Here is a 13,113-nt window from a genome sequence, read left to right on the forward strand (position 1 = left end):
CGCGCACACACACACACACACACACACACACAAATGCACACAGCCACACATGTTTCTCAAAGCATCAAGAGGTTCTCTATTTTTATACCACCTTTTCCTTCTGGCCTTTTGAACAATGAAGCCTCACCAGGGATTTCCAAGGGCTTTTGATAAAGAGATAACATATCCTTGCTATCAGATAAAGTCCATAAGAGACAAAAATAGGAAAGGTCTGCATTTCCAAGAAGTTAAAATAAAATAATAGAGTTCAGGTCCCAGGTGAGCAATATCAAAAACTCCTGAAATGGCAGAACTGAAAAGTGGTTTAAAGGTCATTCAGACATACTTCAATGTCTAATGCCGGCTTCTGAGATGCTAGATCTTAGAGACTAGCATTGGGCTGTAGGGGGAAAGAAAGGCATATTGTTGAATCCATAAGAAAAAGATAGATTGCTTTTCACTATAAACTTCTTATAAGCAGATGTTGCCTTGTGATGTTTTCCTGTATAGTAACAAGGAACTCAGAATGACCTTGTGTTTACAGGACTCCATATTAAGCATTAAATTGCCAAATTGAAACTCATATTGAAAAATCTGTAAATAAATTGATTTAATTTTTTTAATTTTATAAGTGTTTGGGCTACAGTTAGCTCTATGGAAAAATTGTAACAGTAGCTTATTTGCTAGGAGATTTCTCAGCAGCATGTGAATATATTTTCCATAAACAAGAAAGAAAAGACTTTGGCCTAAATTATTCTTTAGGTCATTTTTTATGGACAGATATCAAGATCATTGAGCCAACTGGCTCTATGCAAAAATATTTAATAATAAAACCCTGGGGCAGGGGTGGAGTTGAGAAATAAATGAATCATAAAATTTTCTAAATTAAATGAGTGCACAGTAATTGGGAGTTTCACTTTATGAAAGTTTGATAAGAATTTGATGTGTAGCTCCAATACATAACTGGAATTGAATTTACTGTAACTTCAAATTCACTGCAACCTTTTGAGAATATATCTGCTATATAAACTGAGGTACAGCTGGAGCTGTTAAACTTTGGGGAAATCCTCAGAAATGATTAATTTTTGTATCATGGAACCTCTTACTACTTTCAAGACACAATAATAAAAACAAAATCAAAATAAATAAAAATTACCAGCTATTGGTCAAAGTTTCATGCACCACTCACCGTAAAACGCAAGTGTAGAATCCACTGTCTTGTGCCTCAGCTGAATGAAACCATATTGAATCTTCCTCTTTGCTCATCCTGACCTCCGAAAAGATGATGGGCTCTTCTAAATCACCTTTGTTTTTGTACCACATAAGCCTGAGTCCAGTGCTCTGGGCCATGCTATAGTTGGTGCGAATATAACTGTAGAATAGGGCACATTTCACTCGAACGGGTTCACCTGCTAAAGCCATGTATGTCTTGAGATCCACTGACCAGTCAATACAGCCGTCCACTAAAACAAAAGTAGATTAAACATGAGATTTAGAGAGTGCTCTTGATAATAATGGTAAAAGCACTAATAATCGTCAACCTGTACTGGGAATTTACCATGAGCCAAAGAGTATCAAGTATTGTAGATATATTTTCTCATTCTGTCTTCTCAGTGGTTCTATACGATAGATCAGTGTTTCCTAATCCTCCACAGTAACCATCTTCATGGGGGCTAATTAGGTCTTCAAATGAGCTCTGATCTATGTGATATATTGAGACCCCGTGTCAGAATTCCAATTCTATCAGAGCAGCCTGGCAATGTGATCACCTCTGCCAGCCATGAAGCATTTGTTCTACTGGTCATGTTGAGATTGTATTTCTAGAATGACATGGGCATGTTAATCTTAGGTGGCTCAAATTGTTTATATAGACAGAAGTACCTCAAAACAAATACTTCCTTCAAACCCCTGTACTAATTAGAAGCAGCCCTGAGATGGACATTATTTTTTCTTCTTTTTTTACAGACCAGAAGACTGATTTTTGTGACTTTGTCCAAGATCACACAGTACTAGGTGGTTAAAAAACAAGCTTTGATTCTAGAGACTGTTCTTAACCCCTACCCTATACTACTTTTGTCCATAATTGTGAAAGGAATCATGGTATTATTTATTCACTTTTGAAAAAATGACTGCCTTATTGGAAGCCATGAGCATTAAAAGTGATTGTGATTATCTACATGACAATTATTCATACATTCATCTTTTAATAACATATATGTAATATTTAATCCAGTTAAAATTATTTTATACCCTTAGGTTTGCCTGCTTATTTGCTGCTGTATGTGCATGTGAATATGCTATATCAATGCCAGGTTTAATAAAATAATAAGTGGGTAAATGTGCTACCAAATAAAGTATACAGCAATTTCCCTATTTTTAGAAATTATTAGCCATAAGACACTGTATAAAAATTAGGGTATTCTGGGGCTGGAGCAATAGCACAGTGGGTAGGGTATTTGCCTTGCACGAGATCAACCCGGGTTCGATTCCCAGTATCCCATATAGTCTCCCAGGAGTAATTTCTGAGCACCACCAGGAGTAATTCCTGAGTGCATGAGTCAGGAGTAACCCCTGTGCATCGCTGGGTGTAACCCAAAAAAGCAAAGAAAAAAAAAAAGAGGGTATTCTATCTCCATTGTTTTGCCTTCAAAGACCTTCATTAAATTATACTTCATTTGTTTATATTGCTTGATAACCCTATATAAAATAATGTTTCATAAATATATAAGGTTATTTTTCAGAAAATCTAGAAACACTAGCATTTAAAAATGTAGTAGGGCTGGCCCACAGTTGGAAGCTTGTCACAAGTTGGGGGAAGGGGGGTGGTCAGTTAGAATAGCGAAAGTACCACTGTGACAATAACAGTTGGAAATGATCACTCTGGACAAGAAATGGTGCTAAAACTAGGTAAAAGGGTATATATGATACTCTTACGGTACCTGTACTGCAAACCATTATGACTAAATGTTAATGGAGGGTGCAGGTAGACTGGGGGTAGGGGGTGGGAGGAGGGAAATTTGAGACACTGGTGGTGGGAAATGTAAACTAACTGGTGAAGGAATAGGTGTTGGAACATTGTATAACTGAAACCCAATTATGGACAACTTTGTAACTGTTTACCTACCTCGAATTAATAAAAAAATTTTTAAATGGTCTGTCTTACTTAGAATTTTGTGAACTGATTTGCTTCCTTTTTTGATGTTGAGATCTCTGTAGCCCAGTGTGTTCATCACTTAACCTCATTTGACAGAAAGTTCAAATAAAATGTAATGCCCAAATTAATTACTATCTTCTGCCAGGATTTTGCTTTCTGTCTGTGAGATTCATATTCAAGGACATTCATGGGAAGGGTGCCTGGATAGTTTTCAAGGTCCTTGGTAAAATGTGTCTATTGATATTACAATATTTTTCTGAGCCAATTTCTCATAGTTCTTCATCAGATTGTCAAAAGGTCTAATGAAACTTTTGAATTCTGTGGTTTTTGATCTCAGCTTCTAACTTTAATTTTTATTTCCCTGCTTCATATAAATTCTTATTTTAAGCCACCTCAAAGTCCCTTATAGTATGTGAAATATAAAGTGGTAATAAATAAGTTATCAATCAATCACAATCACGACCATCCTGTTGTTCGTCAATTGCCTCAAGCAGGCCCCAGTAACGTCCCATTCGTTCTAGCCCTGAGATCTTTTAAAAAGTGCCATAATAAAGGCTCTTTTAGGGTTAGGAGAATAGATCCATCATTGTTACTGGTATTTGGCATATTGGGTACACCACGGGATAATTGCCAGACTCTGCCGTGTGGGCAGGTTACATTCGGTAGCCTGCCATTTTGTCCAAAGTAATAATGAGATAATAATATGTCCGGGAGCTGGGTTTTATAGTCTCTGGGTCTTGGCCATTGATGGGATTACATGGCACCAGGGGGCCAGTTGGTGGGTGTGACCCCTGCCTACTGGAATATGGAGGATCTGGGTGGAGGATGCTCAGCGAGAGAACAGCGCAGAGTCTCCTGCCCCTACACCTGGCTGTCCTCGCGGGGCCCCTTGGAGGGGAGCGGGTTGAGTTTTCCTCCCCGCCCTGACCAGGACTGGCAGCCGAAGACCTCCAGCACCAGCCACCACCATGCTGTGACCACTCTCCACACGCATGAAGGGACCGGCAGAGGAACAAAGGCATGCGGGTCCTGGGGCTGAGATCAATCAATACTTTTCTGAATTTATACTAAAGTACATTTAGCTTTATTTGAGGCTTCATAGATTAATTAATTCATTCATTTAGTTAAATTAACTTAAATTAATTCATGTAACATTAATATCCATTGAATCCAATTAGGTATAACTGATTTGGACTATATTGTACTGATCAGATATAACTGACTTGTACTACATTGGACTACATTGAACTACATTATACTGATAATTGACTTGTTCTGCAAAATATTTTATCTTTGGTTTTCTTTTTGGGACACATCTGGCAATACACGGTGGTTACTACTGCCTCATACACTCAGGAATTACTCCTGGCGGTGCTTGGGGGACCATATGGGATGTTGGGAATTGAACCCACGTCGGCCGCGTGCAATGCAAACGCCCTACACACTATACTATCTCTCCATCCCCTCTGCAAGATATTTTTTAAAAATCATTCCCAGCTACCTGTCATTTGTAATTCATATAAAATGTCAAGAACAGAGAAGGAGAAATCTCATGGTTGTGAATCAGGCTAAAATTTCTGATGCTTTACCTTTGGGTTAAATGGAACTTAATCTCTATAGTTTAAAATGAATTTCATATTATTATTTTGTGGATTCTCTTTGATACTGTTCCCATGATAATTCACAAACTGATTCCACAATGTGGTTTTCAGAAATATTTTCCTCATACCTTTAGTTTAAAATTTTCTTTATAGACCAAATTTGTTACAAAGCCATCATAACAAAGCCTGCTCTGATTGGGATCTGGGCCTCCTCCGCCAGCTGCCCAGTTTTCCAGTAGCTTGGCAGTCACACCCACAAACTGCCCCTGGCACCTTGTAATCTCATCAACAGCGAGATCCAGAGACTATAAAATAAAGTTCCCAGAAGAAAGCGAAGCAGAATCTCCTAACCCGGTGCCAGCCTGTCTTCACCGGGGCACCTTGGAGAGGAGTGGGTTGAATTTCTCTCCCTGCCCCAAGCAGAACTCCAGCAGCTGAAAACCTCTAGAACCCAGTTGCAGCCATGCTCAAGGCCACTCCTGACACATTTGGACGAGCCTCAACCATGAAGAAATCGGCAGAGGAACCCAGGTATGTGGGACCCATGGCTGAGATCTCTGAGGCTGCTTGGATCGGGACTGGGCCTCCTCCACCCAGCTCCCCAGTTTTCCAGTAACTTGGCAGTCACACCCACAAACTGCCCCTGGTGCTATGTAATCTCATCAATGGCCAAGATCCAGAGACGATAAAATAAAGCTCCCGGAAGAGAGTGATGCAGTATATCCTGGAGCGTGCAACTGCAAATGTGGCCGCGCAACCTCTTAGCTCACTTATGTACCTAAAGTAGGACACATTTGTTTGTATTTAACATATTTGCTTCTATTCTCTTATATATGGGCTTAAATGGCTCCAGAATGAAATACAACAAGCTTCACCCAGTTCCCTCTTGTTGTGGTGGGAAAATGCTCGCTGGTCAGGTGAGTGTTTGAATATTATCTGTAATGAACTTTTGTGAACTACTTTATGAAAATAAAATCTATAAAAATTGCAAAAAAAACCAGAAAACTATCATAACAAAAATAATGTGGTATTAGGACAAAAACAAAAATGCAAACATAGCACTGGATTATAATAAAGAGCCCGTAAATAAACTCACATACACATGGAAATTTAATTTTTGAAAAGGGAATCAAGAGCATACAATTGGAATATTTTATGCCTTGAAACTCAATCACATATAACTTTGTAACTTTGTAATTCACAATGATTCAGTAAAAAAAATTATGATAGGAAAAAGCAAGTCTTTTCAACAAATGATGTTAGGAAGACTGGAGTGTCACATGCAAAAACAAAAAACAGGATCGCAGTTTTAATTTTTTGATTTTTTTGTTTGGGGGATATGCCTGACAGTGCTCAGGTTGCACTGAGCAATGATTTCTGGTGGAGCTTAAGGGCCCATATGGAGTGGCAGAGATCAAATCAGTGTTGAATTGTGCAAAGCAAGCACCCAACCCACTGTACACTCCAGTCCACAGATCACTATATTAAATCATTCACAAAAGATGACTCAAAATGGATTAAAAGCTTTGGTATAAAACCCAATGCCATGAAATACATAGAAGGAAAAAAAGTCATACTATTCAGAATTGCAAGATCTTTTGGAGTCTCAACAACAAAGCCAAAGGAAATACAAGAAAGAAAATATAAATAGGACTATTAAAATGCTTCTAAATGCTACAGAAACTACCACCAAAACAAAAAAATGTCAACCTAGAAACTAGGAAACTGCATTTTCACATTATTTACCTAACAAAGGATTAATACACAAAAAATATATAAAGCTCACAACTCAGCAACAACAACAACAAAAAGCAGATTAATTTTAAAATGGGCAGAAGACCTCTCTAGACACTTCCTCCCCAAAGATATACAGACATCTATTAGGCACATGAACAGATGCTTATCATCACTGATAAATAAAATACAAATAAAGACCATGATGAGATGTTACCACACATGAATGAAAATGGCCTATATAGAAAAATCTTGGAAATGAGAATTGTTGCTAAAATGTGGATTAAAAGGAACTCTGGCGCACCACTGGGGGATATAAACTCATGATGCCACTATAGAAAGTGGTACAAGAGTGTTCCAATATGTACAATGATATGGGAATGTATTTTTAAAATGAGCTACTTGATAGCATTCCTAGGCATTTATCAAACAGATATGAATGAAAACACAAATTAGAAAAGACATTTGTACCCTTTTGTTCATCGCACAATTATTCATGATAGTCTAAATATGGAATCACTCTAATTCCCAATCAATATCTGACTGGATAAAGAAGTGGGGTATAGGAGCCAGAGTGATAGTACAGTGTGTGGAGCATTTGCCTTGAAAGTGGCTGAACCATGTTCAATCCCAAGAATCCCACGTGGTGCCCCAAACACTGCCAGGAGTAATTCCTGGGTGCAGAGCCAGGAGAACCCCATAAACATTGCCAAGTATAACCCAAAAGGCAAAAGAAAAAAAAGGAAAGAAAAATGTGGGATATATGTGTATATATATTACAGTGGAGTACTAGTGTGTCATTTAAATGTGAAGCTGTGCTGTTTGGGAATATGCTCAGATCTTAAGGTGATTATGCTAAGGAAATATGCTAAAATGCAAAATAATTACGGGATAGTTTCACTCACATATGAAATACAAATAACCAAATAAGTAGCCACAGAAAATAAGTTGGAAAAAAATGTTTAAAAGAAACTTAAAATCGGGGGCTGGAGTATAGTGCAGTGGGTAGGGCATTTGCCTTGCAAGTGGCCGACCCAGGTTCGATTCCCAGCATCCCATATGGTCCCATGAGCACCGCCAGGAGTGATTCCTGAGTTCATGAGCCAGGAGTAACACCTGAGCATTGCTGGGTGTGACCCAAAAAGCAAAAACAAAGAAACAAACAAACCAAAAAGAAAAACAAAAAAGAAACTTAAAATAAAAAACCTAAACAACAATAAAATAACTCTTACTGTTTTTATTTTGTTTGGGTGCCATACCCCCTATTCTCAGGATTTACTCTTTGCTCTATGTTTAGGAATCCTGGTGGGGTTCAGGGGATCACATGGGGTGCCGGGGATCAAACCCAGGCCAACTGCCTGAAAAGCAAGTAAGTGCCCTACCCTCTATAATATCACTTCTGCTCCATAACTTCCAAAGTTGGTTAAAACTATAGTAGTTACCAGAGGGAAAGGGGAAAGTGGGAGGGACAATGAGTCAGGGGTCTTTTTGGTGATGGGTGGCTCTGGAACTTTTGTTGTGGTATTGGTTAAAATTATGCACATAGAGAGATGGGAAATGCTAAAACTCAAAAACATTTTAAAACAATTATAAATTAATGGAAAATTATAGTTGACTTATTGGAACAAAGAAACATAGGAACAATTTTTAAAAAATCTTTAATGTTTCTGGTGTTACCCCTTTACTTTAAGATGCAAGGTATTTTAGAGTAAACAAATGTGTGTTGGCAAGGTAATTTTAACCTCGTAACCATCTTCTCGATTAAAAAACAAACAACTTTGGGAATCCATTTACAACCTGGCTTTTTAGTTACCTCCTCCAAAGGATTGTTGTTGCATAATCTATACCTCTACAATGTTAACATGCTGTTTTGATCCATTAGTGACAGATAGTTTAATTTTGGAGAAAGTCATTAAAATTCATACTCCTTAGACAATAACTCTCAAAAATAATTGAAAACATTAAACTGCTATATTACTAACTTTATTTATCATATGAATCTTGAGAAAATATTGAGAATTTTCTTGTGTTCCCTCTTTCAGTAGTAGAGAGGAGGAATTAAAAGTTAGAATGTAGTCAGAAGGCATTGAAAAGATATATAATAAAGGCAATATATTTCCAAATTCTACCCCTTTATTATTTTCCTTTAATATTAGTAATACAAGGTTACAGTATGTGGTATCTCACTGGACCTTAGAGAATTTCTCCAAGAGTATAGACAGAATAAGACACCAGTGTTCCATGAAATATTTTACCACTGAACTTTCATCAGCAGAAAAACATTCCCAGAAGTTAAGGCACTTAGCATTATAATCTAGAGAACACCACTATTGAATTCCCAGAAGGTGGAATGATTTGGGGGAGCTAAATTGCTATTCTTAGAAAAACAAACTGAGTTCAAGGAAGAGGAAAAATCAATGGATATATAGTAGATCACTTTTATATATGTGGCTAGTGAAGCAACCCAAAGGGATATACTGAGCTAAGGGACATAGAAAGTCAGGTAGCAAGGCAGCGTTATGGTCTCAACTTTCTGAGGGGTTAAAATTAGAAGCACTGAAATAACTGAACGTTTTTAAAGCATCACACAAAAAGGCAGGAGAAGGAGAAAGGGCATATAGAACTTGATGGCCAGAAGACATTCTAGGAAGTAATGGCAGCAATGCTAGTCCTGAGGTTTGCAGTAATTTTCCACAATTTTACAGTTCATGATGACAAAAGATACAGATTTGGCAAATTAGCTGTAGAAACAAATGTATTGTGTAGTTGATAATAGAGCATGTTGCTATGGCCAGGCTGTGGATTGCAAAAATTCTACAAAATTGCAACAACCTACCACAGGAAACCAACCTGCAAGTTTGAGCTCATCAACATAGTCTTCTAATCCACAGAGTGATCTATCCCTGTTCTGTTCACAACTCATTTGCACCTATTTAAATCAGCCCTGAAGGGCTCAGAGAAAAGTGGTTTCCAGACAGATTGGATTCTCCCACAGGTGGTTTGATAAATAGGTTTTACTGAGCAGTCACGAATTTGAATAGAAGCACTGCAGGGAGGAAAAACTTTTCCACCAAAACAAGGAAATTCTTCAGTTGGATTGAAGCTTTCTGTAGGGCAAACCCATCCACTGAAAGAGTAAGTGCTTGTGTGCCTCTCTTCTGAGTCCCAATCATTCATTACAGTTATAAATACAGTGGTCATTCTATTAGAAAATATCTCCTATTTCCTAATTTTTCATTTTCTGTTCACTCTTGGGTCTATTGAATAGAAATTCCAATATTTAAAAGAATAGTAGTTTTTCTTTTGGTTCTCATCTCTATTTACCTGCTTTAGATTTCTGTAAGGCTCACATTTATTTCTCTTGCTGATAGAATTCTTTTAATATTTGAGCTATCTAAAAACAATTATAATGAAACAAAGGAGACCACTTATTTAAAACCCATGTATCAATCTATTTTCTCATTTCATTCCTATCTTCAAAACAAATTTTACGTATGCTTAAGAAGTTTGACACTAAGGTACCTCCTGGCACTGCAGAAAGGGCATGTATTATGTATATCAAGGAGCAAGTTGCTGTCCATGCAATTTATTTTTCCTAAAGGAGATTGCTAGATATAAAAACTAATACAATTTCCTGGAAAGTGCCCTGGGTAACCAAAACAAACCTATTTTTCTGTTTATGTTTAAATCTGGGACTCCTCCATGAACAGGTAATGAAAATTGTGCACATACACCTATTATGAGAATGAAGCCCTATAAAAACTTCTAGAATCATTAAAGAAGATAAAATTCTATAGGAATATATAGTTATATACATAACTTTCAGTTCTGCACTGTCAGTTTCCCAAATTAGAAATCCTTTTAGGTAAAATTGCTAATACACATAAAAAACCACACTCTTCAAATATCTTACAGTCATTCACTTTAATTTAAATCCTTTTTCCAGAATGTACATCCCATACTGGTTTATTATGTGTATGCAATTACTAAATTTATTTCTTACAATACCATAGTGTACTTACATGTGTACTGTAAAGAAAAAAATAAATCTCATAAAACAGGTTGATGTTTTAAAATTGACAAAATGTGTGAGAAGTAAAATAAAATTATTTTCCAATTATAATAGCAACAAGTCTGTGAATGCAATATACATTATGGTTACTATGGTTAATAGAGCGGTGCTGTATACTTTCAGTTTTCTAGGCAAGAGGGTCTTAAAAGTTCTCATCATAAGGAAAAATTATCCTAGGAGCTGGAGAGATAGTACAGCCATGCCTTGCAGATGGCAGAGCCAGGTTCAATTTCTGGTACCACATGATACCCTGAGAACCACCAGAAGTGATCCTTGAGCACAGAGCCAGGAGTGAGGTCCTGATTGCTGTTGGGTGCAGTGCAGAACGAAAAAAGGTAAAAGAAAAAGAGAAAACAAAATTGAATCATGTTGACAAGATTTAATATCTGTTATACTTTTTACATATGAAACAAATATAATGTTATACGTCAATTATACATCAATAAAAATAAATTTATTTTGGTTTTCTTAAGCGGTGTCAGTTAAATTGCATCTGTTGTACAAGTCAGCTTTCCTGGGAATTAACAGGGCAACTGTTGGGGGCAATTCATTAAACTGCCACTAGAGGGCGGGCTGTCCAAGTTTTTGTGTAGCGCTTAAGTTCTTCCCAACAAACCTTTCTAAATCTAATATACTTGCTGCTAATAGGCAGCTATTGGTTGCTGCGAAGAGATCGCTCCACACCTAAGGGGATGTGCCATTGTCGGTTATAGAGGGAGCGGAAACTTGCTCATGTAGCAATTTTTTCTTAATCTTTTGTTCAAACTGTATAACCATGTCACACACACAGGAGATGGATGACCCAGCATGGAAAGATGCAAAAGCTTCTACTGCCATTCACAGAGCCCTTGGTATAGAACAGCTAGGCACTATGCTAGGAACTTTACGTGTATTTTTCCTAATTTCATTATCATCTCAATTCAGTGAGGTGAGGATTCAAATTAGTCCCTTTTTACTGAAAACAGCTCTGAGAGTTTAGTGACTGCTCAAGGTCATTCAGGTTGGGGTGGCAGCTTGAACACCCTACCCAGGTAATCTGGGCTCTAGAACCTGTGTTCTTAATCAGTTCGCATTATTTACACTGCCTTTGATCCTACTTCATGAATCATTATAATACTAAAATTTGCCTTGTACTATCCAAGCTGTCATGTTTTCAAAGAACTCATGCCTATAAAAGTGCCAAGTGATATTATAACCCCAAATACTAACTGCTGAGGTAAAACATCATCAAATAACACATGCCAGTTGTTTATCTATGAGTTATACACAGCATTTCCTAAGTAATAATTTTTAATATTTTCTGTATGTGACATAACCTCTAAAGATTAGGTGTAAAATTTGTATTCATTTTATAGGACTCAAGTTGACTTACTAAACATAAACATCTAAAGACTATCTCCCCATCTCTAATATAATCTTGGCATAGAACCCTGTGCTTAACATTTGTACTCTATTTTGTATGAAGCTAACTGAACATAATGCATTATTTTCCTTATACTTAATATTTTAATATGAAAGATGAATTTCTTTTATTTCTCTCTCAGTTTTACCCCATATACACACTTAAGTAAAAGTTTTTTCTTATTTAGGCCACCACAGGGATTCTTCTATTTTGGTGGGGAGGGCATAGCCAGCGATATATAGGGGTTACTCCTGGTAACCTCTCAGGAATTACTTCCGTCACTGCTCTGGGGACATCATTGGATGCTGGGGATTGAATCTGGGTAGGCTACAGACAATGAAAGCACCCTACCCATTGTGCTATCTTGAAGGCTCAACACTGGATTCATTCATTCAATTAATTCTAATTGGCAACCCCCAAGCAAACAAAGTGGAACTCTCCTGGGAGTGGCCTATTTCTATTGTTGAACCCATATGCCTTTGTCCTCATCATCTATAAAGCTGTTTCATAATTTTAAGAAGGTATTCTCAGTGGAAAATTTAATTTCTGAAATTTTTACTGCACATCAGTATCCACTGATAGAGCATACCCCCACTACAGCTCTATAAATACAATAAATGTTTATTGCTCCCGCTTTTAAAAAGCATTTCTACATTTTTTATGAATTGGATTATATGCTTTCTTTCACACTTTTACCCCCTACCATTTGTCAATGGGAAAGTTCTGCCTAAATGGAGTTCTTCATCTCATTTCAACCTAGTTATTACACTTAATAATGGGCTGGCAACATCTTCATTTCCCTTTCATTACAGGATCTATGCTATGCTTTGTCAAGATCATTCCTTCGATTTTTATCTGACAAATGAACCCCAATTATGTTGTGGATGTGCAGCCATGGGAAGCTTTACAACGACTCAACTTCTGATTACCTGAGGCCAGATGAGCCTTGCTAGGAATTAGTCACTAGCCAGGAGCTCTTCTCAGATAAACAGATGTTAATTCTAAGGAGTCTGAAACAAACGTGCCTGTGGGAGACAGGATATCAGCAAGCCCACCAATCCCTTTAGCAGGCTTTCTGCTGCTCCTTAAAATCCAGGATTTTTGGCAACACATTCATCTCCCATGCCAAGTGTGCTCCACCTCCCCTGTCAGTACCCATGTAAGCCCTGAA

At 37.4% G+C, this 13,113-nt stretch overlaps 1 protein-coding gene across 1 annotated transcript in view; it reads right to left on the reverse strand.

Annotated features, from left to right (window-relative positions):
- The window catches only part of IL1RAPL2 (interleukin 1 receptor accessory protein like 2), a 738,026-nt gene extending 736,242 nt beyond the window's left edge, over nt 1-1,784 (reverse strand). Inside the window, exons 1-2 of the mRNA XM_056125692.1 lie at nt 1,778-1,784; nt 1,169-1,442 (exon numbers count right to left, since the gene is read on the reverse strand). Of these exons, the coding sequence (XP_055981667.1) occupies nt 1,169-1,442; nt 1,778-1,784 (281 nt within the window). The remainder of the gene's footprint in view (nt 1-1,168; nt 1,443-1,777) is intronic.
- Nucleotides 1,785-13,113: the final 11,329 nt, after the last annotated feature.

This window comes from Sorex fumeus, unplaced genomic scaffold (assembly GCF_029834395.1).
Source record: "Sorex fumeus unplaced genomic scaffold, SorFum_2.1 ptg000058l, whole genome shotgun sequence".
Taxonomy (NCBI): Eukaryota; Metazoa; Chordata; class Mammalia; order Eulipotyphla; family Soricidae; genus Sorex; species Sorex fumeus.